General features: G+C 36.6%; 2 protein-coding genes across 3 annotated transcripts in view; one reads left to right on the top strand and one right to left on the bottom strand.

Annotated features, from left to right (window-relative positions):
• Window positions 1–16,501, top strand: part of usta (uronyl 2-sulfotransferase a) — a 44,420-nt gene extending 27,919 nt beyond the window's left edge. The window contains exons 3-9 of one of the 2 annotated variants that reach the window (XM_043219918.1): window positions 2,871–3,026; window positions 5,792–5,871; window positions 6,001–6,154; window positions 10,834–10,931; window positions 11,314–11,471; window positions 11,700–11,767; window positions 15,851–16,501. In XM_043219918.1, coding sequence (XP_043075853.1) covers window positions 2,871–3,026; window positions 5,792–5,871; window positions 6,001–6,154; window positions 10,834–10,931; window positions 11,314–11,471; window positions 11,700–11,767; window positions 15,851–15,934 — 798 coding nt within the window. In that variant the 3' untranslated portion in view covers window positions 15,935–16,501. Of the gene's footprint in view, window positions 1–2,870; window positions 3,027–5,791; window positions 5,872–6,000; window positions 6,155–10,833; window positions 10,932–11,313; window positions 11,472–11,699; window positions 13,249–15,850 lie in introns of those variants that run through there. The other variant, XM_043219917.1, reaches the window with a different exon arrangement.
• Window positions 15,847–25,886, bottom strand: slc22a16 (solute carrier family 22 member 16). The gene is made up of 9 exons (XM_043219916.1): window positions 25,534–25,886; window positions 24,467–24,940; window positions 23,086–23,203; window positions 22,088–22,402; window positions 21,385–21,625; window positions 20,928–21,055; window positions 18,218–18,327; window positions 17,720–17,819; window positions 15,847–17,610 (listed from the first exon to the last, which is right to left on the bottom strand). The coding sequence occupies exons 1-9, from the start codon at window positions 25,581–25,583 to the stop codon at window positions 17,437–17,439; spliced, it is 1,710 nt and encodes a 569-aa protein (XP_043075851.1). The 5' UTR covers window positions 25,584–25,886; the 3' UTR covers window positions 15,847–17,436.
• Window positions 25,887–25,952: the final 66 nt, after the last annotated feature.

Here is a 25,952-nt window from a genome sequence, read left to right as displayed (position 1 = left end):
CTGTTTACGTTGTTACACTTTCAGATATAATTTATTATTTTTAGTAAGGTCTTCCCTCATGGGGACTGTAGGCCGGTCCCCGCAATGTCAAATATTTAAGGATTTACTATCCTTGTGGGGACATTTGGTCTCAACAATGTAGCATAAACAAGTACACACACACACACACACACACACACACACATTCACATTCAAAATGGTTTAACGAACGCAGTTTTATTCCCTGTGTTGATGTGTTTTCTAATAAAAGAGGATGTTTGAGTGGTACATTAAACAGTTAAAAGTTTTATTAATATCCAATAGACCTCGGTTTACATTACTGCCCATTAAATACTAAAATAAATAAATAAATGTTTAATAATTATAATTTTTTTCAAATATATTTTATATTTTTATTTTTATTTTATTGTATTTAATCAACATTTTGCGTATGCATATAGCAGGCATGGACTAAAACCCCCAAGTACTAATAGTAATACCATTTATTTATTTATTTAGTTATGTTTAAAATGGTCAGAATCAACAGAAGGTTAACTCAACACTCATGACTGCTCCTCTTATCAGCACTTCCTACAAAGGAACGACAGCTCTGTTTGCTGATGCACAGATTAGAGAGAAAGAGTGAAATAGCATGAGTGGAAAGAACAAGCTTGATTTAAGGAGTGTCATTAAACGCACTCTGCAAAAGAGGTTAAACCCAGTGAAAGTTTCAGTTGAGTTTAGGATGAACGATTAAACTGCTTCATAATAGTATGGTTGAAACCATCAGTGTGGTTTGTCTATGTTTTTTATAGAGTTGTTGAAAAACGAGGCATTAGATATGTTATAGGGCACAGTTGTTTTAAGATGAGAGTTTTGAAGCACTTGTTACATGTTCAAAACTAAACTCACTTGGTTTAAATTCCTTGTAGATTTGAAATGAATTATCACTGTGATTGTGATCAGCGATATAATCAGTGTTTTGTGGTTAAAAATACCTTCTTTGCACTACATGTGCTATTTTCCAACTTGTGTCTTTTCTATGAAATGGGTTAAAATGATTCAGAGACTCTGGAATGCTGGAATGATTCATTGACAGTATTGAGAACTGTGTTCTAGTGCACTCACATATGACAGAAGAATCCAGAAGAGAGCAGGAGAGGAGACTTTTAGCTATAGCACTGCACAAATGTAAACAGTACTAACAATGTTTTATTTTTTAGAACTAGAGGGAAATTCTGAAATTTCCTGTATTCAATATACACCCGAGACACACACAAACACACACACACACACACACACATATATATATATATGTCATATATAAGATGTTTCACCGTAGAGGCAGATGTGGACAGATGTGCACAAGAATGTGGTTGAAACCACATGTGTATAAAGTATATATAAAAAAATATGTACAATTTTACAGCTAAGACTAAAACATTTGGAAAATATGACTTCCTGACTGTGAAAGTAATGTAATCAAAGTCCAGTTCAATGTGTGCATGTGTATAAATCATCCTCCTTTCTACAAGGGCCACCTTAATTCACTATGTAAAGATATACCTGTGTATATAAATCTTTACTATTTTCCTAGGTAGCATTGTTTAGTGTGGATCTGTGCAGTTTGGTAAAGTCTTTGGTAGCTGAAACCCCCACAGTTACTAAAAGACCCCAAGCCAGCAGTGATGACAATCAGTTTTAACATCTCACAGCTGTGGAAAAACAAGCTTAGAGTCTGTAAGCACACAAACTATGAATAGATGTTTACATATTTATCAAGAGCTCCACATACTTATGTTTGTGGGCACCCTATGATGCTACAAAGATGCAGCAGCAAAGTATGTCAGTTTCAGTTTTTAAGTAGCCTTTAACAACATTTGTAAAGTATGCAAGCCATATGAAGTAATGTAATTTATTTCTATGACAACATTGAATATTCAGCAGCCATTACTTCAGGGGTATACTGACAGACATCTCCTCAGAGTAATAATGAGCTAAGAGATTATATGTAGAAGTGTGATTTTATCTTATTATTACTCAAGGGGTAGAAGAAGAGGGAGAAAGAAAGAAATTCCTAGAGAGAGAGAGAGTGAAATGAAGATGTGAAGGAATCGGATCGAGGATCAGGGAGAATTAGCAAGGCAGCTGGGCTCACGCAAGACCTCTAATGTGTGTGTGCTCATGGGGTGCAAAGAGAGCATTCTCTGTGAACTTGAACCGTATTTGTTGTTTTTGGAGAGTGCTGTTGCACATTATGGAGTGTAATACTGAGAGAGAATGAATAATGAAAGCCAAGTAAAAACCTTTTCACACATTCAACATAAATACAAAACATCCTGTCTCACTGCTTCTGACACAAATGTTTTCTCTCAAGAGCTTTTCTCATACAGTACACACACACAGGGGACAAAGAATGTCTTAAAACCCCAATTTCATCTAGGATGCTGGCCTACAGGGAATTCCATTCCTTCATCCACACTGGATGTTCATCCAGGAATTTACAAATTTCCTCCAACTCTCTATTAAAGAATTATTCTTAAGGTTGTTTGGAGTCGTGAATAAAGATCGGAGCAAGCTGGAAACTGGAAGCTTTTAGTCCCACACTTGAGCTCCAGTATCACCATTGTGTCACTGATACTTAAAGGTAAAAGTTCACTCAAAAATGACAAGTCTGTCATCAATTACTTCTCATGTCATTCCAAACCCGTAAAACCTTAGTTTATCTTCAGAACACAAATAAGACATTTTGATGAAATCAAAGAGCTTTCTGATCCTCCATATAGATAGCAAGGGTATGACCATAGTCAAGGTCCAGAAAGGTAAAATAGTCCATGTGACTTTTTTTTTGGTTTTTCCTAATACCTATGTATTTTAATGTCTGTGTCTAGGAGCTGCCATTCCCAAGTCAGGTGATCTACAACAGGGTTGGCAAGTGTGGAAGTCGAACAGTTGTCCTGTTGCTGAGGATTCTGGCAGAAAAGCACCAGTTTAACTTGGTGTCCTCTGACATCCATAACAAAACCAGACTCACAAAGCATGAACAGGTCAGTGTGTGTGTGTGTGTGTGTGTGTGTGTTTTTGCGCGTAGGAGGCAACTAATTCTTCTGAGAAATTGTATAGCAAGCAAAAAGTATTGCAAAATGAAAAGCATACTATGATGAAAACTGATGTGATTAAATAAAGGTGTTTGCCAAGGGAAATGCTCACTGAATGCCAGCGGCAATGAAACACATCCGAATGGCACTCATTGTGGAGAAAAATACACACTTTCCTCCCTTGCGGAGAGGAAAAGAAAACATTCTGTCATCCCGTTTGGGTCGAGTCAAACCGTCACACCTCCACACCGCTAAAATCAACTTATGAAAAGTTAAAATAAATAAGCTGATTAAATAACACTCATATACGTTTGTTGAGAGGGAGAGGGAAATAAGTGACTAACATGAAAATGAAGAACCTTTTAACTGGAAATCTGTTCGATATCCTGGAGTACACTCATAATTCTGTCTGGATATTCTGGGACCTTTTTGAATAAAATGATTTTGTGAGTGATGCATTATTCATAGGCATTAGAGAGCAAACTGGTTAGATGTACAGTAAATACTCAAAGCTAATATTAAATGTGTGTGTTTACAGTGGTAGGTTATGAACACATACAGTTTCATTGCCATCAGAAAAACTACTGCTCTGTGTCCAGACAGATAGAGCGCGAGTGGAAGACAGCCAAAGAAAGTGCATTTCTTTATGATGTATTTTTAATGTTCTCTGTCATTCCAAACCTGTATGACTCTTATTTGTTAACCACTAATGACGGTATTTAGAAAATTGATCCACTGCAGTGAATGGGTGCCATCACAGTCCAAACGGCTGATGAAAGTATTACAATAATCCACAAGTAATTCACAAGACTCCAGACCATCAATTAATGTATTGCAAAGCAAATCCAAAATTAATTAATAGATTTTTGTTATTTTATTATCAATAAGAAAATTGTGGGATTTTCTCCAGTAAAAACCTTGACGGATAAAAATAAACTGAATGACTTAAAAATACAACTATTTTTGATTGGATTATTGATATAGTTGTCAAGTTTAATCATCTAATAAACCATTGATGATGCTTGGAATATTCCTCGTACAATTCACACACACAGGGGACAAAGAATGTCTTAAAACCCCAATTTCATCTAGGATGCTGGCCTACAGGGAATTCCATTCCTTCATCCACACTGGATGTTCATCCAGGAATTTACAAATTTCCTCCAACTCTCTATTAAAGAATTATTCTTAAGATTGTGTGGAGTCGTGAATAAAGATCTGGAAGCTTTTAGTCCCACACTTGATCTCCAATATCACCATTGTGTCCATTGTACTTGTTTTTTTTTTGGGCCGACAGCTGTGATTGTGACTGATTACCTATTTGTGGCCTTGAGCATCTGCAAAGTCTGCTAAACAGATGCAAATTCCAGTCCAGGATAAGGGTAATAAAATCTCATTTTAAGAAGAAAGTTTATTTGTGTGTGCATAGAGGGGGGAATGTTCAGTCTGTTTGAAATGATTTTTCAACAAAACAATAACAAATTAACCTCCTTTCCATTCATAATTTTCACATTGTTCACATCAACAAGGTTTTGTTATTAAATGGATTAGATTATACAAAAAGGAAAGTCTGTCAGCTGCCAATTAGTATCATTTACACAGCCTCATTTTGTTGCAAGCTGTGGCTTTCCCTCAGTGGAACTCAAATGGAAAAGATTCTGCTGTTTTAATAAACGTAGACCATCATAAAAGTGGTCCATACAATATATTGGTCTTTAGTGCTACTTTCGCTCTTTGTAAGGAAGGTGTGTCTAAAATAAATTCTTACTGTGATCTGAACTGTGTAACAGTAAGCAAAATAAAATGTTACGTTATGTCATTCTAATAAGATATTTTTAATTAGCCTCAATGCCACCAAACCACTAACTGTTTACCCAACCTGAGGTGTTACTTATGATGTGGTTTAGCCAACACCTCTTTTATCATTACTTAGTACAGTGTATGGCCATCTGTGTGCTCATATAACCGTTTATGGAGCAGGAAATTTTCTCATTAAGATGATGTCACTACCTCAGGTTGTTACAGACTTTGTGTGTTTTGGCTTTGCAGGACACTTGTTACAGTGTTGTTAGCTGTTTGACAGAGATGTGGGTCAAGTAACATGAAGAGGTTTAGGTTTGGTACGTAATCTGAATTTTGAGGGTGGTCTTTCACAAACTGGAAACTTCTGGAACCTATTGTTGAGCGCTACAGGAAGCTGCTCTCTACACACCGTCCTGGCACACTAGACCAACATTACGCCATCCCCTTCTTCATATGGCGATCAGTTATAGGGATTGTTAAGTCTCCTTATGCCTGTGTGTGTATGTTTTTAGAGACATGTAACATGCACTTAGGGACTCATGGGCTCTATCAGAGCTGACTGGGGCCCCAGCTGGCCCTCATTAGGAAACATTAAGGTAATGAGAAGTCAGCCTCATCAGATGACCTAATAACTTTCCACTGCACCGCTCACTATCCAAGTGAGGAATGTTTTCTTGGTGTGTGTGATTCTGAAACTTGGGAGAGATGAGGTCTGTTTGCAGTGTTTTTGCATTTCTGGTTTAAGTTTTGAAATGAATCCACCTTTTGAAGAATTATTGTATTGAACCCCATGGCTTTTTGTTTTGTTAAATTGTCAACATTGCTGGATACAGAGATGGTCATAAATAGTTATGTAACATGCGTTTTGATCTGTTTATTTGTGTTGATTTATTTATTTATTTTTTTGCCAGGTGGATTTGATGAGAAACATTAGCACTATTCCACAGCCTTTTTTGTACACCAGACATGTTCACTTTCTCAATTTCACAAGGTAAGCAAATCAGTTTTTTTTTTTTTTTTTTTTTTTTATCTCAATGTGTCTAATTATTCCAAAATATAAATGCAGCCAAACACTGGTGATCAGTTCAGTGCTCATTCTCTTTTTCTCGTTCTTTTGCAGGTTTAGGATAGAACAGCCTGTCTACATAAACATCATCAGGGATCCTATTAACCGTTTCCTCTCCAATTACTTTTTTCGTCGTTTTGGGGACTGGAGAGGAGAGCAGAATCACTTGATCCGCACACCCCAGATGAAAGATGATGAGCGATATCTGGTCAGAGGCTGTTTCTGAATCCCACCCTTTTTTCAGAATTTCTGTTTTGTTTATTATTATTATTTTCTGATATTTTTGCTTGTGGTTTTTCAATGTTGATTTCATATAGGGATGCAGCAGGTCTCATTGTAGCAAGTCCTCAGTCAGCATAGGTCTAAACATAAATATTTAAATAGTGACATGAAGGAAAGACTGTAGTTCAGTGTGCTCCAACAGGGCTACATAAGACTAGTAATTTACTTATTCAAACATATTTGAGCTGTACGTATATGCATACGTTCCCTAGCAAACAGCAGAGTGACCATTAAGTGACTTGACTTCCCTGCTGAAAAAAACGGCAGGGTTGAGGACTGTATTTCCTGTTAAAAATAAATGTATTGCACAATGAGTGTTTGTGAGAGTGCAAAAGTCTGGCTTTATGTTTGGAAATTAGCTCAGACAATGTAAGCAGAATGTTCAGGAATTGATTAGTCATGCTTGATTTTTATTCGGTCAAGTCAATTGTGTTGCTAAACTCTCTGATTTGGATTCGGGGGGAGAAACAGCATGAATACTGAACGTCAAGACAATCACATGAAATCTTGGCACTGCTAGAAGAATTACATCAGTCGACTAGGGATTGTGACAGAATTATGGCTCATATCTGGTATTCATAAAACATAAATGGCCGGTTTCCCAGACGCACATTAATCTGAAATATTAACTGGGACTTTTTTCTTCAGGTTACTAGTTAATTTAGTTCAGGCCACTTTCTCTGTTAACTCTGAATTTTTGTTCCGTTTAAGAAGGAGAGATGTATGATTATTTCTAATAGGTCAAGGTTTGGTTAGTTAGCATGATTTAGATCTTTCTCCATTCTCCATAAGCATCTTTCTCCATTGATGGCCAATCAATACTATTATATGTGTGTATATATGGAGAGAGAGGGAACCTTTTTTAGGTATTTATGTATATAATCTTGGAAATGTGGGTCAGCTTTTTGAAAGAAATCTATAATTTTATTCAACAAGAATGCATGAAATTAGTTTAAAAAGTGATTACAAAACATTTTTTTTCAAATAACAGCTTTTTTGTAAACTAGTCAATCAAACTAATCAAATACTCCAAAATGTAAAGTTTTTTTTTTTTTTTTTACAAAAGATATTAAGCAGCACAACTGATTAATAACGGATCAAAACTTAAAATTCAGCTTTTTCTAAAAAGGAACACACACACACAGCACAGACCAAAATAAACACACAGTAGCAGTTCTGTTACGATGAGAACTGAACTCATCTTGGCTAATAAGAAACCACTATAATTTTAATGAGAACTTCACCATATAGAGCATGAGCTCCTCTTTAAGATCCCCTCTCCTTCTGGTGGCCCGGTTAACCACATCTCTGATTTCTATAGTTTAGGATTACTGTGGCTTGTGATCCGTCTCACACTAAAGATATCTGTTTGCTTGATTTATGTTTCTGTAATAGCTAGGCCCTTTGTCAGACCTGAGCGTTCAGATGGTATGCTACTTAAGTTTCATTTTTGATCTTTCCTTTGAATTGAACTTAATCATTATAATCTGTGACGTACTGAGGAATTCCCCACAATCTGCATGGATGTGCACACCCCCACACATACTCCAAGTCTGATGCGTTCACAAACACGTTTTCATTACATCTGGAAGCTGTACAGTAACTGGAGGTCTTGAAGTAATCCTAATAATAATTTAAAGCATGTGAAAAGAGTTTATAAAGTGTGAGTTAAAATATTACACAATATCCATGCATATGGGGAAGGGACTTTCTCAACCAGTGTGACTGAAATTTTAGTCACAGCATCCTTCAGAAATCATTCTAATGTTCTTATTTGGTGCTTAAGAAACATTTCTTCTCATCGTCATTGCTGAAAACAGTCGTGGTGCCTAATTTTTTTTTTTTTTTGTGGAAACTGGAAAAATTTGTTCAGGATTCTTTTGAAGAATAGAAAGCTCAAAAGATCAGCAAATATATAAAACGTATATCTTTTATTATAAATGTCTTTACTGTCACTTTGAATCAGTCTGATGTGTCCTTGCACCCGCTTTTGTGTGAGGTATGCTGGCAGACCTTCAAAGCTGTAGGACTGTACTGCCCATGTTTACAAATAACTAAAAACATTAACTTGTGTGTGTGTGTGTGTGTACACACACATAGCCAGGAAATTGCCCTTATTAGTGGAACTCATCCAGTTTCTCAGTTCTGTTGCAGTCTGACTTCTTGCCTCCTGTTGTGTCATATTGTGTCATCTCCAAATGTCTCGTCTCATTTCCGCTTTGCTCAAACAGTGTCAGTCAAAAGTGATGTGTGCAATGCCCATTATTTATTATTTGCATTCTTCTTTATGTAGCTTTTTCTAGACAGAACACACAGAAATGCTTTGTTCCACATCAAGCAAAGAGCATGTTGAGGGATGTCGTCCATCTGGAGGTAGTTTAGGGGTAAATTGCGATGGCTGTGTTCCTAGGTGCTTAGCGAAATGGCCACCTTGGGACTGAATCAAGAACACAAGGCCAAATAAGTGTGTCACCTGAGCTGAAGTGGGTCCTCTTAGAGAGAGAAAGAGACTGTGTGTGGAAGACTGCAAGCTTTTACTGCTCGGGAAGTTTGCCAGTAGCACACTCGCCATTTGCCGTAACTTTATAAGTAATTTCATATATATATATATATACACACACAAAGAGACTTTCTTTCTTTTTATACTCTCCTCTTTTTCCCCTCGATCAAACAATATCTTCCCCCTCATTGAATTTGCTTTTAATTGTTGGTTTTAAAGGTTTGATGCAGATTTAAGGCATCATTATCTCTTCAGGGATTGAGTAGGTTGTTTTCTTAGGCTGCTGTGTAATTGGTGGTCTGTTAGAGGATGAACTTTCTGTTCCTTTTGTTCTCTGCAGACATTTGCCCTTTTGGCCATCTGGCTTTCTGCGCTTAAATCTTTTCCCTTTTTTATATTCCAAGAAGTCAACGGAAGCCCAAATGGAACACAACTTGTTTGTGTTTCAGCATTAGCATGTGTGCGTTCAAAGCGCATATCCATCAGAGTTTGTATGTGTCTCCGTTGGGGCGGAGTGGGGATACGGATGAAAGGACATTGATGCGCTCTTGGCTTTTCGGCTCTATTCAGATACACACAGAGTGAGTATTGTTAAAGGAACTGGCCCTCCTGGAGCTCCACTGCTTTGATGGAATCGCCAATGCATTAGCTTGATATTGTCCACAAATGAACACGTTCTTAGTACAGCGAAAGCAAGTTAAACGCAGCAGTCTGCACCCTTTGCTCTAGTTCACAACCACAATTATGTTTTAGTGAAGGAAACTGTAAGATAGGGTAGAGAAATCAGATCTCTCTATCTATCTATCATAGTAATTATAGTAATATGTTGATGCAATATTAAATAAATATTTTTATATATGTTTGTTTTGAATTGTTTGACAATTACAAGAATAAATATAAAAAATGTAATATATACATGTATATATTTTTTTAATACTATGAAACAATGTCCAAAGAGTCCAAAACTCATAATGTTTTCTAATGGATAGATAGATATATGTATATGTGTATATATTATGTGTGTGTGTGTGTGTGTGTATGTGTTAAATTTGTAAAAAGACTGATAATTGAAAAAGATTAGTGCAAGTGTGTCAACTTTAGAAGACCTTTCCTCCTATTTCCTGAATTAGGGCTTAATAAAGGCCAGAGAAATAATGTTCACGTATCAGCTCATACTTGTCATGTGTAAAGGGCATTCTACTATGAAAGATTAATGCTGAAATAACTCGGTATGTTTTTCTACCTGCCAGCATGACGGCTCCTTTCTTCAAGACCCACAGCTTGCACGTGATTCCCCCCAGCTCTTAGGCACCCACCTGGGGCTCATGAAAGGAAAGCAGTGCATGGTGTCTGGAGCCTCATGGCTCTGTGGTCTTTACTTAACCTCTCTTGTGCACAAGTTAAAGACAAGGCTGTTAACCTGACATATCGCCCTCTTTTCCAAGAAGTATTATCTTGACCATTGTGCTTTGCAGCATGTAATCAGTTTGTTTAATTTTCAAGTATCATTATAGCATCATCTTTGACGTCTTTCCTTTCTTCTTTGTTTTTCCGAATAAGATTTTTTATTCTTATCCATGTTGTTCTCTGAGGATTTAACATATTGTAGTCTTGGTAATTAAACAAGGGAGAGGGAGAAATTATGTTTTGATGTCTTGCATTCTTTGACTAGTCTGGTTTCTTTTTGTTACGTAAATTGGAAACAAAATACACTGGCCCTCCCCGGTTGATCATTTTAAGTGTGGGTACATTGCCTTTTCACATTTTCCCATCTAATTTTCCCCAGTGTAATTAAAGCTTTTGTGATAAAGCATTGTTTCTGTTAATGCATTGGGTCCTGTTTAGTCTGTGTTTTGGAAGTGTTTATAAGAGATTAGGACTTTCAGAAGACTGGTTCATTGCTTGTGTAAGTGGTTCCCCCTTGTGGCCACTAGAAGAGTGGTACAGTGGATGGAGTATATTTAAGCGTATAATCCATTGAAAATGAGTCTAAGATTTCTAAGCACATTTTGAATTTTTTGCTTAGTTTGCAATTTTTTTCCCCCAGTATGCTGCTTTCATTTTGGCTGTAGGATCTGACTCATTTCCCCTTTTCTTCACTGCAGGACATTAATGTTTGCATCATGGAGAACTACCCAGAGTGTTCTAACCCACGTCTCTTTTACATTGTTCCATACTTTTGTGGACAACACCCTCAGTGCAGGTAATTCACTCTTTAGGTATTAATGTTGGTGGCCAAACCAAAAACAATCAGACTTTTTAATGGCATTCGCTGAACTTGTGCAAATTAGGTTCTTTATTTGATAATTCCAAATCTGCCCTTTTACAGGCCTAAAAGGATAGTTCTTCAAAACATCTTTGAATATATTTTGAAGAATGTTTAGGTTCCCGATGACTTTCGTTCAAAAAAAAAGAAAAATGTAGAGTAAATAATGGCAAAATAATTTTTTGGGGGTCAACAATTCCTTTAAGGTCTTGTGCTCTTTTCACAATTAAATGTTTTTAAAATCTCTTCTGTTAAGTAAGCTGAAACCTTTGTATGTTTTCTTGTCAAATAATTGGCTGTTTTCTTTGGTCCGCCTCAGGGAGCCGGGTGTTTGGGCTGTGGAGAGGGCCAAACAAAACGTTATAGAGAATTTCCTACTTGTGGGAATTCTGGAGGAGCTGGAGGATGTGTTGCTCTTGCTGGAGAGACTCCTACCTCACTACTTCAGTGATGTCCTAACCATCTACAAGAGTCCAGGTGTGTTTTATTCAACTACCTTTGAAATAAAAATTAAATAAAAATAAATGTGAATGCAAATATGAGTACAAATGAATGTTATTAAAATACACTTTCATTGTCTTCTGCATGGATTTCATGAAACTCGGCTTTAAAACAATAATGAGTGAAGCATATTGCAAATTGTGTTGAACTGTCACTGCAGTTTTCTCTGTGGCTCATAGTTTTGTAAATCTGATTTCTCTGCAGCATTCTGGAAGATGGGGAACCTTACAGGCACAGTGAAGAAGCACATGCCCACTCTAGAGGCCCTACAGGTACTTTACCAAAGGATGAAGTATGAGTATGACTTTTACAACTTCATTCGTGACCAGTTTCATCTCACTAAGAAGAAGATCGGCCTCAAGTCTGCCTCCCAAAACTCTGCTCATGAACCTGACTTTCTCCGCGAGCTCGCCCTCAGGACCCATGAGCCTTTGGAGGAGGAGGAGGAGGAGGAAGAAGAAGAGGACATGGGGCAAGAAGATGCCAACATCTGGTTGGTTCAGCCCTGAGTAATAGCCATTGAGGTGTAGGCATGGCAGATATCTCATAAGCTTGATGTCTATGTCCAGTCAGGAGGTAGAGTCAAAAGTCCCAGGTTAAAATTGGGTGTTTAACCCCCGTTTTTAACCGGATGACCCTTCAAGACACTCTCAAGAGGAGAAGGGGGTCGCAGAAGGGTCTGGATAATTATTTAAGGAACCAACAATTGTGGCAAAACAATTTTGTTCATCTTTATGAAATTTAGTTGGTTATGATCATTTCCTGGTGAGATGATTCAAGGTTGGAATTACAGGGATATTGCTTGATTGTCAGAATGGAGGGATGAACTAATTGTGGTTTAGCAGAATGAGATGCTGTGGAAGTCTGATTTTAGGCACTACTTCTGTACACTTGGTACCTGGGTGATCTCAGACTCGCGCGTCAACAACACACTTTCACACATGAACACATTCAGACTATGCTATGTAGGCGAGTGAGGATCACAACAACGTGCCAAACCTTCAAAGTGCCAAGGATTACTGCATCAAGCTTAGACGCTGTAGCTGTAATCACCGTAAAACAACTCAAACGCACCAATCAGATCTCTTCATCACTCGCTTCCACTTCTGGTTCCAGAAACCTGCTGCAACTCTGTGCCAGAATTTCAGTCTTTTTTTGAAAGAATCGTTTTATGTTGTACATGTAAGATGTACAATGAATCAAAACTGTTTGAATGCCTGGAACATGTCAAATGCAGCACATTGTTCATTTAAAATGTTTGATGTAGATGTTGAACATGTTCTTGCCTTGTCAGTGTGTCATCTGTTGTGTTCAGTCGTTGCGTAAAATTGGACCCTTATGTTCTTACAGTACTTGGTACACTTTGTGCTAACAACACTTAAAAGTAATAGTTCACACACATTGTAATACATTGTAATGATGTTTTTGTTAGCAGCAATACAATTTTATCCCATCCTGGTTTGCCTTACAGCGAATAACATAAAACTGCTGGGATATCAAATAATATCTTGCTAGTTAAAACTAAGCTATTCAAAGTTCATACTCCTCTGTCAGCGCCTAATGTTTTGAGCAGGATCACAAGCTAAAACAAGAAGACAGTAATATTAAACTAAATGAATTATTTTGGAGGTAAAACAAATATACTCATGATCAAGAAAAATGTCACACATATTGATGAAAAAACTAATCTGACAACAGGACAAAAATATTCTTGAATGTGAAAACATGAGTTACTACACTGCATTTAAACTCAATTTATTGTGTGTGTGTGTGTGTGTATATATATAGATATATAATATATAAATACAATTTATATATATATATATATATATATATATATATATATATATATATATATATATATACATACACATATATATATATATATATATATATATATATATATATATATATATATATATATATATATATATATATATATATATATATATATATAAATTCATGTTTTTCCCTCAAATCATCAACATGCAACTCCACAGATCAGCAGCTATCCATTAGGTTCCTGTAGTGTTTTAATTGAGCAGTGGTCAGCTTGCATTCTTTACAGGCCAGCTTGATTTGGACATTTTTGTTGAACTATGCTGGTGAAGTGAAATGAATGATTAATTCATGACTAGATAGGTGTTATAGCTACAAGCTGTCACAGAATTTAACACTTCCCTTTTAAACTTGCCAGTTAAGTATATAGGTGTATGTACTTGTTTTGTGTTCAGTGTGGATTTTTATATTGTTTAATTTATTGTACAGTATTACTACTTTTGATGATTGCATTCCATGTACAAATCTCAGGAAAAAAAGAGCAGATATATATATTTTTTTGACATCTAACAGCTGGCAAATACTAAAGCATCTGATACTTAAATGTAAAAGAACAGCTGAAGTGACTCTTTTGGAAACCAAAACTGAATGAAATGCCTAACATTAAGAATTAACTGCACCTTTACTGGGAAAGCTCTCAAAATAAAAGCATTTTAACAGCAGTTCTTGTTTGTAGAACCTTTTTATTTGATTAATGGAAATATTTCTTAGTCTATTATATTTTCTTATTATATATGTATTATATAGGTTATTTCTTATTATATACCAATTATGTAATGGTTACAAATTCTGTCGTATTTAATGCTGACGAAGTTATTTACATTTGTTTTAATAACTGGTTCAGTCACTTGAGCTAACTGATTTGCAGTATTTCTTTAACTAAAACCTAAAGCGCATGGCGTGACTGTTTTCCGTCTCCAAAAGACTATAGGGACTTGAAGCAACGGGTGAGAAAGAAACCTATACATACGTCTAGGAATGGAACGGCTACGTTGACCGGAAGTAAATGTTCCAGGTTTCGAGCTATAATAAAGTCACAACAAGCAACTGACAAACAAAAATAGCTTTTTGATGCTTTGAATTGATTGAGTGAGTGAATAATGAGTACAATACATTTACATGTCTCCACCTACTGGGGGTAACGATGAATAACTTGCATAAATCTTTTTAGTGTGTGTGTGTGTGTGTGTATTTGCGTGTGCTTGCATGTATGTTTGGTTGTGACAACAAAAGCAAACGCTCATAATGACAGAGTTGGAAGATATCGCTTTACTTTCCCCAGATACGATGCATCGATACACGAGAGAGAAATAACGTTAATTAAGAAATAAAAAGCTGCTGCTACATGCAGCGTCTGATCACATTGTCCCTTGGGTTGAGATGTGGTGCTGGTGTTACTTTACATCTGGGTAGCTGATGTAACCTTTCAGTATTGGGACATGCTATAGTATACTTCATCTAATACTCTTGCATTATGTGAATGGCCTAATACCACAGAAGTATTTAATTAACAACAACAACAAAAAAAATTTATGTCAGTCAACTATAAGCAAAAGATCAGGGAAAAAAAAGCTTTAAAAAAAAGAGACTGCAGGGTTGTACTGTAGTAAGCCAAGGTGTATTTCCCCAAGTTCAACAGAAGTGGGAGCCCTTGCTTCAGGAAACCCGCAGCTGAAATCATCTTAACTATAGAACTAGTGTATCTGCACATTTCTTTTCATGGCAATTGTACTGCGGGGCATGTAAACGCAACGCTTTTGTTCAGTTGTTGCATTTTCCGCTACATTTAATTATTGCTTTATTTATAAAATTGAAGTAGCCTACTACTAAGTAAATAACGCACACCTTTTCTGAATCTCGCTTCTCACATGCTTGTCCTGGTGTGTGTTTAACGTACCGTTAAGATAGGTTTGATCTCTGTCTCTAAGGTATGTTCTGAAATAGGTGTCTGTGTTTGCGTCAGTGTGGGCATGTGTATTTGTGCTTAGCTGGGTATCAAAGAAGGGTCAAAGTGCAGTGTCCAGCTGGCCCTGTCCACAAGGGATTATTTCTATTTGTGTTCCATTTGTACCATCAGTGATAACCCAAACCTCACATGCACAAGCAGGGTACAACATGTCCCCCTGGCAGTTTTTAAACCGTTTTTCGGTAGCTTTCAGTGATATGACAGCATTTTAAAAAGCCCAGTTGCTTCTTTGAAATAAAAAAAGACAGTGGGCAGAAAAGGGAAATGCAGAATGCCTGTACCATAATAAATGAGTGGGTGAATTTGTTGTGTAGGATGTGTAAAGTAGGCCTATTTGGACTGTTCTAATCACAATAGTGATTAATTTGTGAAATATGCTTGTCTTGACAATAGTACTCTAATATATACAAAAACAAAAAGGTGTTAATGTGAATTGGTCCAGTAGGGACCATAAGTAAATGAATAACATGCAAAATTTCCTTTTTGTACAACTAGAACCTCTGACTGCAACAATAGATTGTTAGGCTATATATTTATTTGACTAACTAAGCTAAAGGCTGGCAGTGCACAGCTTGTCCTGGGCCTCCTCCCCTCTGTCACAGCGAATGAGAGACGCCTACCTTACGCCCACTAACCTGGAAAATATTTCCCACCTTTTCCATGAGCAGATTCTTCTCAAAAGAGAATGAAAGGTGAACAGCACAGGAAAAGGACACTTAAATCACCGATATTTTTAGCCACTGTAATTATTTTAATGAAACGGGTCTAATTTAGACATGATGTCATATTTATTAATATATGACATTCTTTAGACAAACATGTTGCTATGACAACTGCACACCACTACAGCATGAATCTACTATCCCTGCTTCTTTGGTCCAAAAACACACAAAAGTATTAGCTTGAGAAAAACACTAAATGCATTGATTATACAGTCAATGAAGAGAAACATATTACAATTTTTAAAAAGTCAAGCACTTTTCAAAATAGTATCTATCAAAAATGCTTGAACTCTTCTACATTACATTCCTCATGTCATGCAAACTGAGGGAGAATACGGCACAGTAAGAGAAAAATAAAAATTTTAAATAACAAAATAATGCAAAAGCACACAGAATAAACAAGTATCGAATATTATAAAATACGGTTACTGTTTCCTATGAACAGTACAGATCAATTTGGAGCTAAACCCTGAGACGCAGTTGTATAAAAACAGCTTCTACAAACACAGTCTTTCTTTCAATGAATCATGCATCGGTGCATAGCACACTGTTAACTTATAAGTTAACAAGTGTTTCCTTTGTACACTGAAGCTGAAGGCAATACTCCTGTTAATACCCTCAGAAAAAATCGGTAATTAGTGTTTAAGGTCCATAACACATTAGTGCAGTAAAATACTTTTTTTATATTATCATTTTACCATGTTCACATTGCTAGATTTGTATTTATTATTATTATTATTATTTTTTTTTGCAAAGTCTAGAAACTAGATTTGAATTCCTTAAATTAAGCATATTTACGAAACACAAATAGAATTTCTAGATTTTTAAAAACTAGCAGTAATATCTTAAAAAGTGTAAATTGAGCTAAAACCAATACTAAAGGTCCACTAACATTTCCTGTTTAAGTTTTTCCTAGAGAAACCCAGTCATTTTAATAGTAATCCACACAGATTTCACAACAGGTTCAATTTGGTCACAGATTCTTGGTTTGAAAGTGACTTCTGTGTGAACTGTGCATCATACATTGCTACACTGTTGACAATACACAATGGAACTTTTTGCACTGAAAATTTAGCTGAAATTTCACTAATGTGTCTGCACCTTAAGAGTCTGTGCATAGGTTGTTTTGTTCAAAGGCAAAAATAGTTCCTGCCTTGCAAGCTCGTTAAAATTAAGATTTTCAGAATAATTACAAAATATCAAAACGAACCAATTTACCAGTATATTTTAAGTAATTTTTCAAATTTCACTCATAAAATCCCTCACACAGAACAAAACGGATCTACTCATAAATGCCTACAACAAACACTGTATCAAACTTGTCAAAAACACCTGATGTCTCAGATTTGTATATTGGAGTACGTAGTGCTATTAGTCGCTACAGGCACTTTCAGGAACCTAGTTTAATAGGGAGCTAAGCTTTAACGGTTTGGTTCATCTCTAACGCTTCCACTGCACTGTTCTTTGTTTTGGGCTTGGAGCCCAGTGCTTCAGCTTCTTCCAAAGTTGAGGTGAGGGGCTGTCCCAGAGTTTCTGGCAGAAACATGGTCAGGATCCCAATGATGAAGGCCAAAATTCCCACAATGAGCTAACGATAAGAGATAGCATAAGCCACAGTAGCACTGTTGAGTCCAGCAACTATATATCATGTTGTATCTGACCACACTGTACTAGACTGCTTGAGCACTGTTACGTACCTGAGGCAGATAAATCCAGATGTCAGCAAGGTACACACAGAAGGGAGCCACCACACTTCCCACCCGACACATCATACTACCACTGCCGACAGCCAGAGACCTGTTGGATCAGATACGGTGTCTGTTATTAAATCATTAGATAGCGTGCATGTAACACTTGTCCAGTAAAGAAATTGCTCAAATAGGTTATTTCTAAAATTATATGTATTGGATATATATGTTATAAATACTGTCAAGTATTTTTTAGCTTCAGACTTTGAATGTATCCAGTTGGAGGTTATCAAGTTTGTTTTAGAACACGCTGTTTTCCTTGTAATGCGTTTCCTAGCAAAAAATGTGTGTGTTTCTGCATGAGTCTGTTGTGTTGTGGTAGTAATCATCAGTCATTTAGCACATGATACAGGTTTTTCTCTATGATACCTAGTCTTTAAAAAATTATTTTGTGTAAAATATTGTGGATGGCTACATATAGTACAGCGCGTTAAAGTAAAGACATACCTGATGATTGTGGGGTAAAGCTCGCAGGTGTACAAGTAAATCAGACCAAATGCAATGGCGATAGCGAATTTCCCTGTCATACTCAGGACTATAGCCAATATCTCAATATCCTGAAACAAAGAGAAAAACACAGGGTGAAACTATATTTATCAGCAACAGTGTTTCCGCCGTCAGCTGTTTGGAGAGTTTGCCAGTAGCAGGCCATAGTAGGGCTTCCTTACATTTGGGATCAGACACAAGTCTAAACGTCCCCAAGACATGTCCCCTTTGACCCCCTCTCAGAAGCCGCCAGCTGCTATATGTATAAACAGCCACTTAGATGACAAGTCTATTTATAGATTTTTTTTGGCTGAACGATGCCTATACTTGTGCCATTTCAGCGTATCAGCAGTGCAGCTATTAGTTATGAGGGGTGAGGTGATCCCGATGGAATATCAACCCGCTAACAATTTCTTCTTACGCTAGGATTTCAATGACCTGCTGGTGACCAAGGCTGTTCAGAGATTAAGAAATATGCTCTTTATTTGATAAATTATTTGAAGTCATTCATATTGCACCCTTGGATGACCTATTGCTGTTGCTCCTAATGCAGCATGTTGTATCAGAATATGCATACTTTCCTATTTAAAGTAACAACCAAATTTACAACACGTATAAAACAGTAGGCAAAATGTGCCCACATGACCTCATTTCAATGGACTTTTCTCTGTTAGGATTTGTGAATGGCATAAAAGCATTGGTGGGTCTGGATTACATTCATACATCTTATTTTTAGCTTTAAGCAAAGTAATTAGTTCAAACAAAGTTTCTACTGAGAGTATGGGATTTCAGATGCAGCCAGTGTTTAGAATAAAATTGTTGAGCGATTACATGACACAATTATTACAACTTTTTGTTATGTTAGTGGTTAAAATCAGTTGAATGTATTAATACTGATTCAGTTTTATGCAAGAATAGCATTTACTAAAGTAGCACCTGAAACATTTTCACCTTGTTATCCTTTCATCCAAAAGCGTTTTAACAACCATGCTAAACTGACATACTGGGCTTGTGCATACATGTATTACTCTCAAGAAGCCAAGGACACTATCTTACACCTGCAGATCTATAATTCAAGAGGCTGCCACGACATGAGGAAACTGCCATTTATTTTAAGTTAAACTGAAATTTGGCACTGACCACAAGGGAAAGTTGTCTAGTTGACACTTAACACCAACTACAGCACAGAGAGAGAAAAACATACTGACATGCCTACCGTGCCTCACATATTCAGAATATTTTTGCATGTAAAAATAATTCACATTCCCAGATGGTTGAACACAGGTCTTGTGACACCAGCAATAACACCATATGGATATCTGCATTGAAGCAATCTGTAACATACAGCTTGTTATTAATTATTAAACTCAAGCGAGCCAAGTCGGACAGTTGGTTTGACACACACAGAGTAGCGTTTGGGGGCTTGTTGAGACCTGCACCACTGTGAATTATCTGGCCAATCACACAAAAGAAAAGGAACAACAATATTGTTTTTGGCAGAACTGTACTTCCTAAGTAGTCAAAGTTCTATAGTCAAAGTATTGTAACACCACAGGTCCTATTAGGGAGACATGTGAGGTTCAACTCCATCTCGATCATGTCACTTGTAAGTTTGTCTAGGGACCAGGCAGTAGGAGTTAAAATAAAGAAAACAGAAGATATCATCTTCACCTTCACTGGTGGAGATGGCGCCTTTAAAACCTTGTTGCTATACCAACACAGCTGCCAGTAATTTGTTGCAATGATTATATGGGCACTTTATGTAGTATATGAGGAGAAATGTGTGACCCGTCGCTTCACAAACATATACTTGTCTTTTCAAAGCCTGATCCAGAAAGTGAATCCGGACCGCATCAAATTTAGTGAATATATAACTTCTGTTAAGAGCACTAAAGAAAAAGTAAAAGAACTTGAGAAAGTGTACAAAAAGGTTTATCATAAACAGAACGGGAGGCTCTGATGCAAACAGCTGCCCCAGTTACCACCTGAAAAGCAAACATGTACACAAACACATGTCCACTTTTGCCAAGGTTAATCATTGATTTTAATAATGACTTACCTCCTCCTAGAGGTACTGTAATGATAATGAAGCAACTTGTTTCATATTGATTCTAGACCTGTCAAACCAGCTTGAATGTACAAGTTTGCTAAGATTTATATTTTCATTTTTTTTAATAATTTAAAAAGCTAGTATTTATATATCGTGGTCGTGCCATTGGACCTAAATACAACTATTGAACTAAATAAAATGCCCTTTTGTTGCTTCCTTTCCTATGAATAAGAGGCTCAGAATTAACTTTTTTTGGATTTCTTAATAGCAAATATATTTAACGGTGTTTGTGTGCGTATTGTTATAGTTGGTCGAAATCATTACTCAGTCTGTTTTACCTAAATATGTCTTATTCTGAAAAATTCTTCCATTATATTTTTTTTTATGTGATTTTTAAATTTAAATCTTATGACTGGACCTTCTGTGAAAAGGAGACTTCTGTCTGGTGATGTTTGCTGGACTTCTCTGATCATTTAGTCCATCTTACATTTTCCCCCAATCTGTTACACCTGAATTTACATCACAGTAAGGAAGAAAAGATCTAATGCTACTTCTATTTCTTAGAATGCTGTAATCACAGTGTGTAATATTACATGGATTTACACAGACATGATCTCATACCTGGGGCACCACAATAATGAGCATGCAGGCTACTCCACCAAGCAGCAGAGCCGGGGCACATGTCTTCTTCCTGCCCACCCGATCCATTGCAATGCAGCCAATCAAGTATGACGGAACCTCAACCGCACCTAATAACATTTAAATAAAGAATAGTTAACCCAAGTGCTGTTAACCTCTATACTAATGAATCTAAACTTGATATAGCTCAACAGAAATGCTCCAACACCATACACAGGGCTTTATACTAGACGCATGTTTTTGTATATCTTACACTAGTGACTTATTTTTTGATTTAGGCAATAGGTCAGCCTTTTTTCATATTATTTTTCTATTTAAAACATTATTTTTTTTTAAAGACGGGTGCAAAAGCCATACTCATGATATTTTTTGAATTTTAGAATTTTAAAGCATCAAGCATATGCTGGCACATACAAACATACACAAATGAGTCCATTACCAGCCAGGAAGAGATTGATATACTGGTTTCCTCCAAGGTTGACAGACCCCAGGCTGAAGACATAGTATCCCAAGCTTCCGATAAACCATATAGCCCAGCAGGTGGCGCTGCGACCGGCCATTTTTAAGCTTCCAAACATGTCCAGAATGCTTAGCCTCTTCTCGACTTCCATTTCTTTTCCGTCTTCCAGCTTACTGTCATTAAACGGTGTGCCATCACATTCATCCTTTAGCTCTGACACCTAAGGACAGTGACAAATTTAACAAGTCATTAACAAAACACCTTTTCCTACATCTTTCAACAACTGTTCTTTTTACTTTTCAAATAGACACTTAGAATATTATAATATAATGTTTACAGTGTCTCCCAGCTTTTCATATTGATCCAAGATTTCTAATTCTACTGTGTAAAAAATATGTCCTTGCTAATGTTTGTAACAATTATTTTTCTTTAAGTTCTGAAATGCTTTGTTTTAATTTGCATTTCAATTGATGGTACCTTTATATTTTTGCATGTCACTCTTCTTTTTAGTTTCCTTATTTGGGTGTTTAGTACACCTGTTTCCAACAGTTTCCAATTCAAGTATGGAACTAGTAACTCATAATCTAAGGTCATGGTTGGTAGGCATATTCTTAAAAATATTACTGAAAAGAGTGCAAGTCATTCACAGCAGGAACAGAATTTGTTGTCGATGTGAGTCTACCTTAAGGGTTGGTGGCAGGCCATTGAAGATAGCTATAGTGTCCAGCAGCTCCTGGGCCTCCTTGTACCGGCCTTTAGCCATTAGGTAGAAGGGTGTTTCTGGAAACTTCCAGCAGTAGAGCAAGAACGGAGAGGTACTGAGGGTGAGGATGATCTGGTAGATCCACCAGACACGAACAAGGTACCCCACTAGAGCTACTACCATGATTCCCACAGCAAAGGCTGCGTGCACATGCATAGAAGTCCATGTGCGCACCTTAATTCCTGTAAACTCTGTTACATACACAAAGACTACAACCAGATACCCACTTGACACCTGCCAACATACAGAGAGAGAGAGAGAGAGAGAGAGAGAGATTTTAGAAGAAATAAACAATGGTTAAAATGAATGAGACACAGAGCAGGGATACGGCAATGAATGATTTGCTTTCCTGCCAATATCTTCTCTTCGCTTTTACTCTTACTCTTAAGATGTTCTATAAATGGTTAGTTTACCCAAAAATAAAAATTCTGTCATTTATTACCCACCCTCATGTTGTTCCAAACAAGTCCTTCTTTCAACTTAGAAGAAGAACTGTTGAATAACTTTTAACAATGTCCTTACTACATTTCTGGGTCTGGGAACATTTTGATTGCATGGCTGTATATAGAGGGTCAAGCTGCTCTTGGATTTCATCAAAAAATATCTTAATTTGTGTTCTGAAGTTGAACAAAGGTGGTTCAGAAAAACATGGTAATTAATGATAGAATTTAGATGCATTTATTACTAAGTAAACAGGTTTGTAGTTTTTCAACTATAGAAGTCTGAAGCTTTATAGCTTTAATTTTAAACTAAAATGCAACAGAACGTAACATACTGCAAAGTATTCATTTGAGATACATACAGGGTAATTATATATATATATATATGCATGAATGAATGTAAATATACTAGGGCTGTCAAATTGATTTATCCAAAATAAAAGCTAAAATATTCAGAATATGGACCAATCCACTTACCATTGCAAGAAGGAAACGCATCAACACAAAGAGGTAGTAGTTCCCTGTGAATGCAACAGTGACCCCAAAAATAAACTGGCACACGCTGGTAGACATCAAAATGGGACGCCTGCCAATTCTGGCAAAAAGAAAGCAAAAATGCACATATTCTAAACAGTTGTATGTGTGTATCAATGTGTATGTAGCAATAGACAATTAGCTTAATAAAAAAATGGTTTATATTAATTTCAGTTAAAGCGTGAAAAGACAAACATGGCTGTACTATTCAGTCAATTGCCAATCCATGGTAGAAAGATTCACTATTTGCAATTTGATATTTATGTGTGAACAGCTGTTTAAAGACAAACAGGTCAACTGTATTATCAAAGCAAACCAATGGCCTGTTTTTGCATGCAAATGCCTCACTTATGTACACCAGCATGACTTCACCTTTGACCATTCCACATTCTGCTCCTATGCATTTATTTCATCGTTGAATGAATTGTATTAGTACACATTTCGCAGAACAAAAGAATATTTGGTAAAACGTTATTTACAGTACCATAATACAAGAGGAATTACCTAATTAGGTACTTAGTAGTAGCCATTGTAACTTACACGAAATAAAAACTTCTTATCATTTTAGGAATTACATTTTATTTACTTTATTTTTCCCTTGTGGTTTTCTGTGATTTTAATTTATTTAAATGTATTCAAACTGTGTACTAATGAGTTAAATCAAACTAAAGGGCAGCTACATAAGGTGTACAGTATAGATACACATGAAGGACAATTAAGTACAATTTTGATACACTTTATTCTAAGTAGCGTATGCCTGTGGGCTTGAATTTATAGTAGCTCCGGTTCTCTGCTGTCTAGAATGGAAACGAACAGTCATTTGTCTTCATGGAATGCGAACCTGCGATATCCTGTTTATGTGCAGCCATGCAGTGTCTGCACTTCTCACATCCTGTACAGTTCTCTCAGACCTCTTACTTATCTTATTAGAGAATCAACTGTTTGCCAAATGTAAAGCATCTTGTTCATATATAATGTGGTACCACACCATATAGAGTTCTTGTCACACTCCATAATCATGATTTATGTGCACTAATCTGTCAACAACCGCTGTTTAATAATACCTTCACAATCCATTTCTGGACTTAACAACTGGATAAATCCCCTTCATTAGTTGCTCAACCATGCCGTTGTATAACAAACAATGCTTTTTTTGTCCTAAATAACTGTTTAATCCTATGTTTTTGCAAGTCTGTTTTGGTGTAACTTTTATTCATTTAATTTATACCACATTCAACTCTGTTCTTTTTGCTGTGAATACATTTGAGATGTGTTGTACATGCAATTAAGTGGTTATAGAAAAAACAAACGCAGGACAATTTACCTGTCTGCGACGTCCCCGAACACCAAAGCTCCAATTAAAACTCCCAGCATAAAAGTTGGCTGTGTAAGCTTGGCCAGCCATTCCTTCTCACACACCAGGTCCCAGTCTGTTACGATGCTCTGCTCAACCTCGCTGTGATCATAGACAAAGCCACCACATGACTCCACAGTCTTGTTCCCAAAAAACTCGTATTGAAAATTGATGGCATTGAGCCTCAGAGCTTTTAAACAAGGACTAAGTTCCCACTGGTCTCCTCCAGCTGTCCGTACAACCACTGGTCCATCGCCTGGCTTGTAGTGAGTCCATATATCTGCCAGTGATGTTGATGAGTGATTCCTATATAAAACGTCTGTGATATTAGAAGGAGCATCGCAAAGAAATTTAGGCGTTTCAACTAAGAAAACTGAGGCCAGGTAATGTATTCCACAAGAGATGGCCTGGAAAATAGCAGCAAAGTAAAGACATGCCTGAAACCTGCAAAAGAAGGATCAAAGGGAAGTTAGTTATTGACAAGAAAAGCACACATCATTGAATATCATTTTTTATTATTCTATGTATTATTTTATTTTACTATTCAATGTAAAGCAGAACAAACAATATTTGTAAGAAGACAGACTTATATTTTGCAAATATTGACATGCAGGCAATTGAAGTGTGTTTACATTTTTTTTACATTGAAGTATCACTAAATTAAAGTTTTAGTGTTGTAATATCCTGTTTAACTGTGCAACATTTTTAATAAAATATACATTATCTTTAATACAATGCATAACTTTTTCCTTTTTGAAAATGTTTAAACTCGATAATGTCTTTTAAATTAAAATATCCGATATAATAAGATATCCATCAGTTCACGTTTTTGCTAACATTTCGATTTTTTTTTTTTACATTGTAGCTTAAAGGATTGGATATTTTAGATATGTCATCTTACTAATAAATTTACATCAAGAACTCGTGCAAAGGCCACCAGGATAATGAGAAATCTGCATAATTCATGCGATAACGATGACATGGACTAAATAGTGATCGCCATATAACACTTCTCAGGGAAAAAACGGTTAGGCTACCTTTTAAAGTGTCCAAGTTGGTCGAATAGTCTCTCCACGCCGGTGGTCATTTTTCAGCTCGCGCAGGATCCTGAAGAGTGTGAAGGACTCTTAGTTGTCTCTTGTAAATTTGTACATGTTCGCTATGATAGATCTTAGTAGTAGGAGGGGCGGTTTCGGTTGGGAACTTTCCACTCCAAGGCAAGCAACGATTAAAACCAAAAAGTTACGTTTGGTAACGCGACCCCAGAAGAATCAAGAGCCCCAAGCCCGAACAGCTGAAATTAGATCATATTGCTTCATCTTCGTGTGCTTCAAGTGTGCTAGTTTGGTTCTGCTTCCAGCGTAACTCTGGTCAGGCTAACCAAAGTATAAATAGTTGACAAGATACTTCGTGGAGCCCCCTGGATATATCCTCGTCACGTGAGATAGCTATTAAT

This window comes from Puntigrus tetrazona, chromosome 20, assembly GCF_018831695.1.
Source record: "Puntigrus tetrazona isolate hp1 chromosome 20, ASM1883169v1, whole genome shotgun sequence".
In the NCBI taxonomy this organism is placed as follows: Eukaryota; Metazoa; Chordata; class Actinopteri; order Cypriniformes; family Cyprinidae; genus Puntigrus; species Puntigrus tetrazona.
The sequence above is the reverse complement of the archived record's forward strand: the minus strand, read 5'-3'. Positions and strand labels throughout refer to the sequence as shown.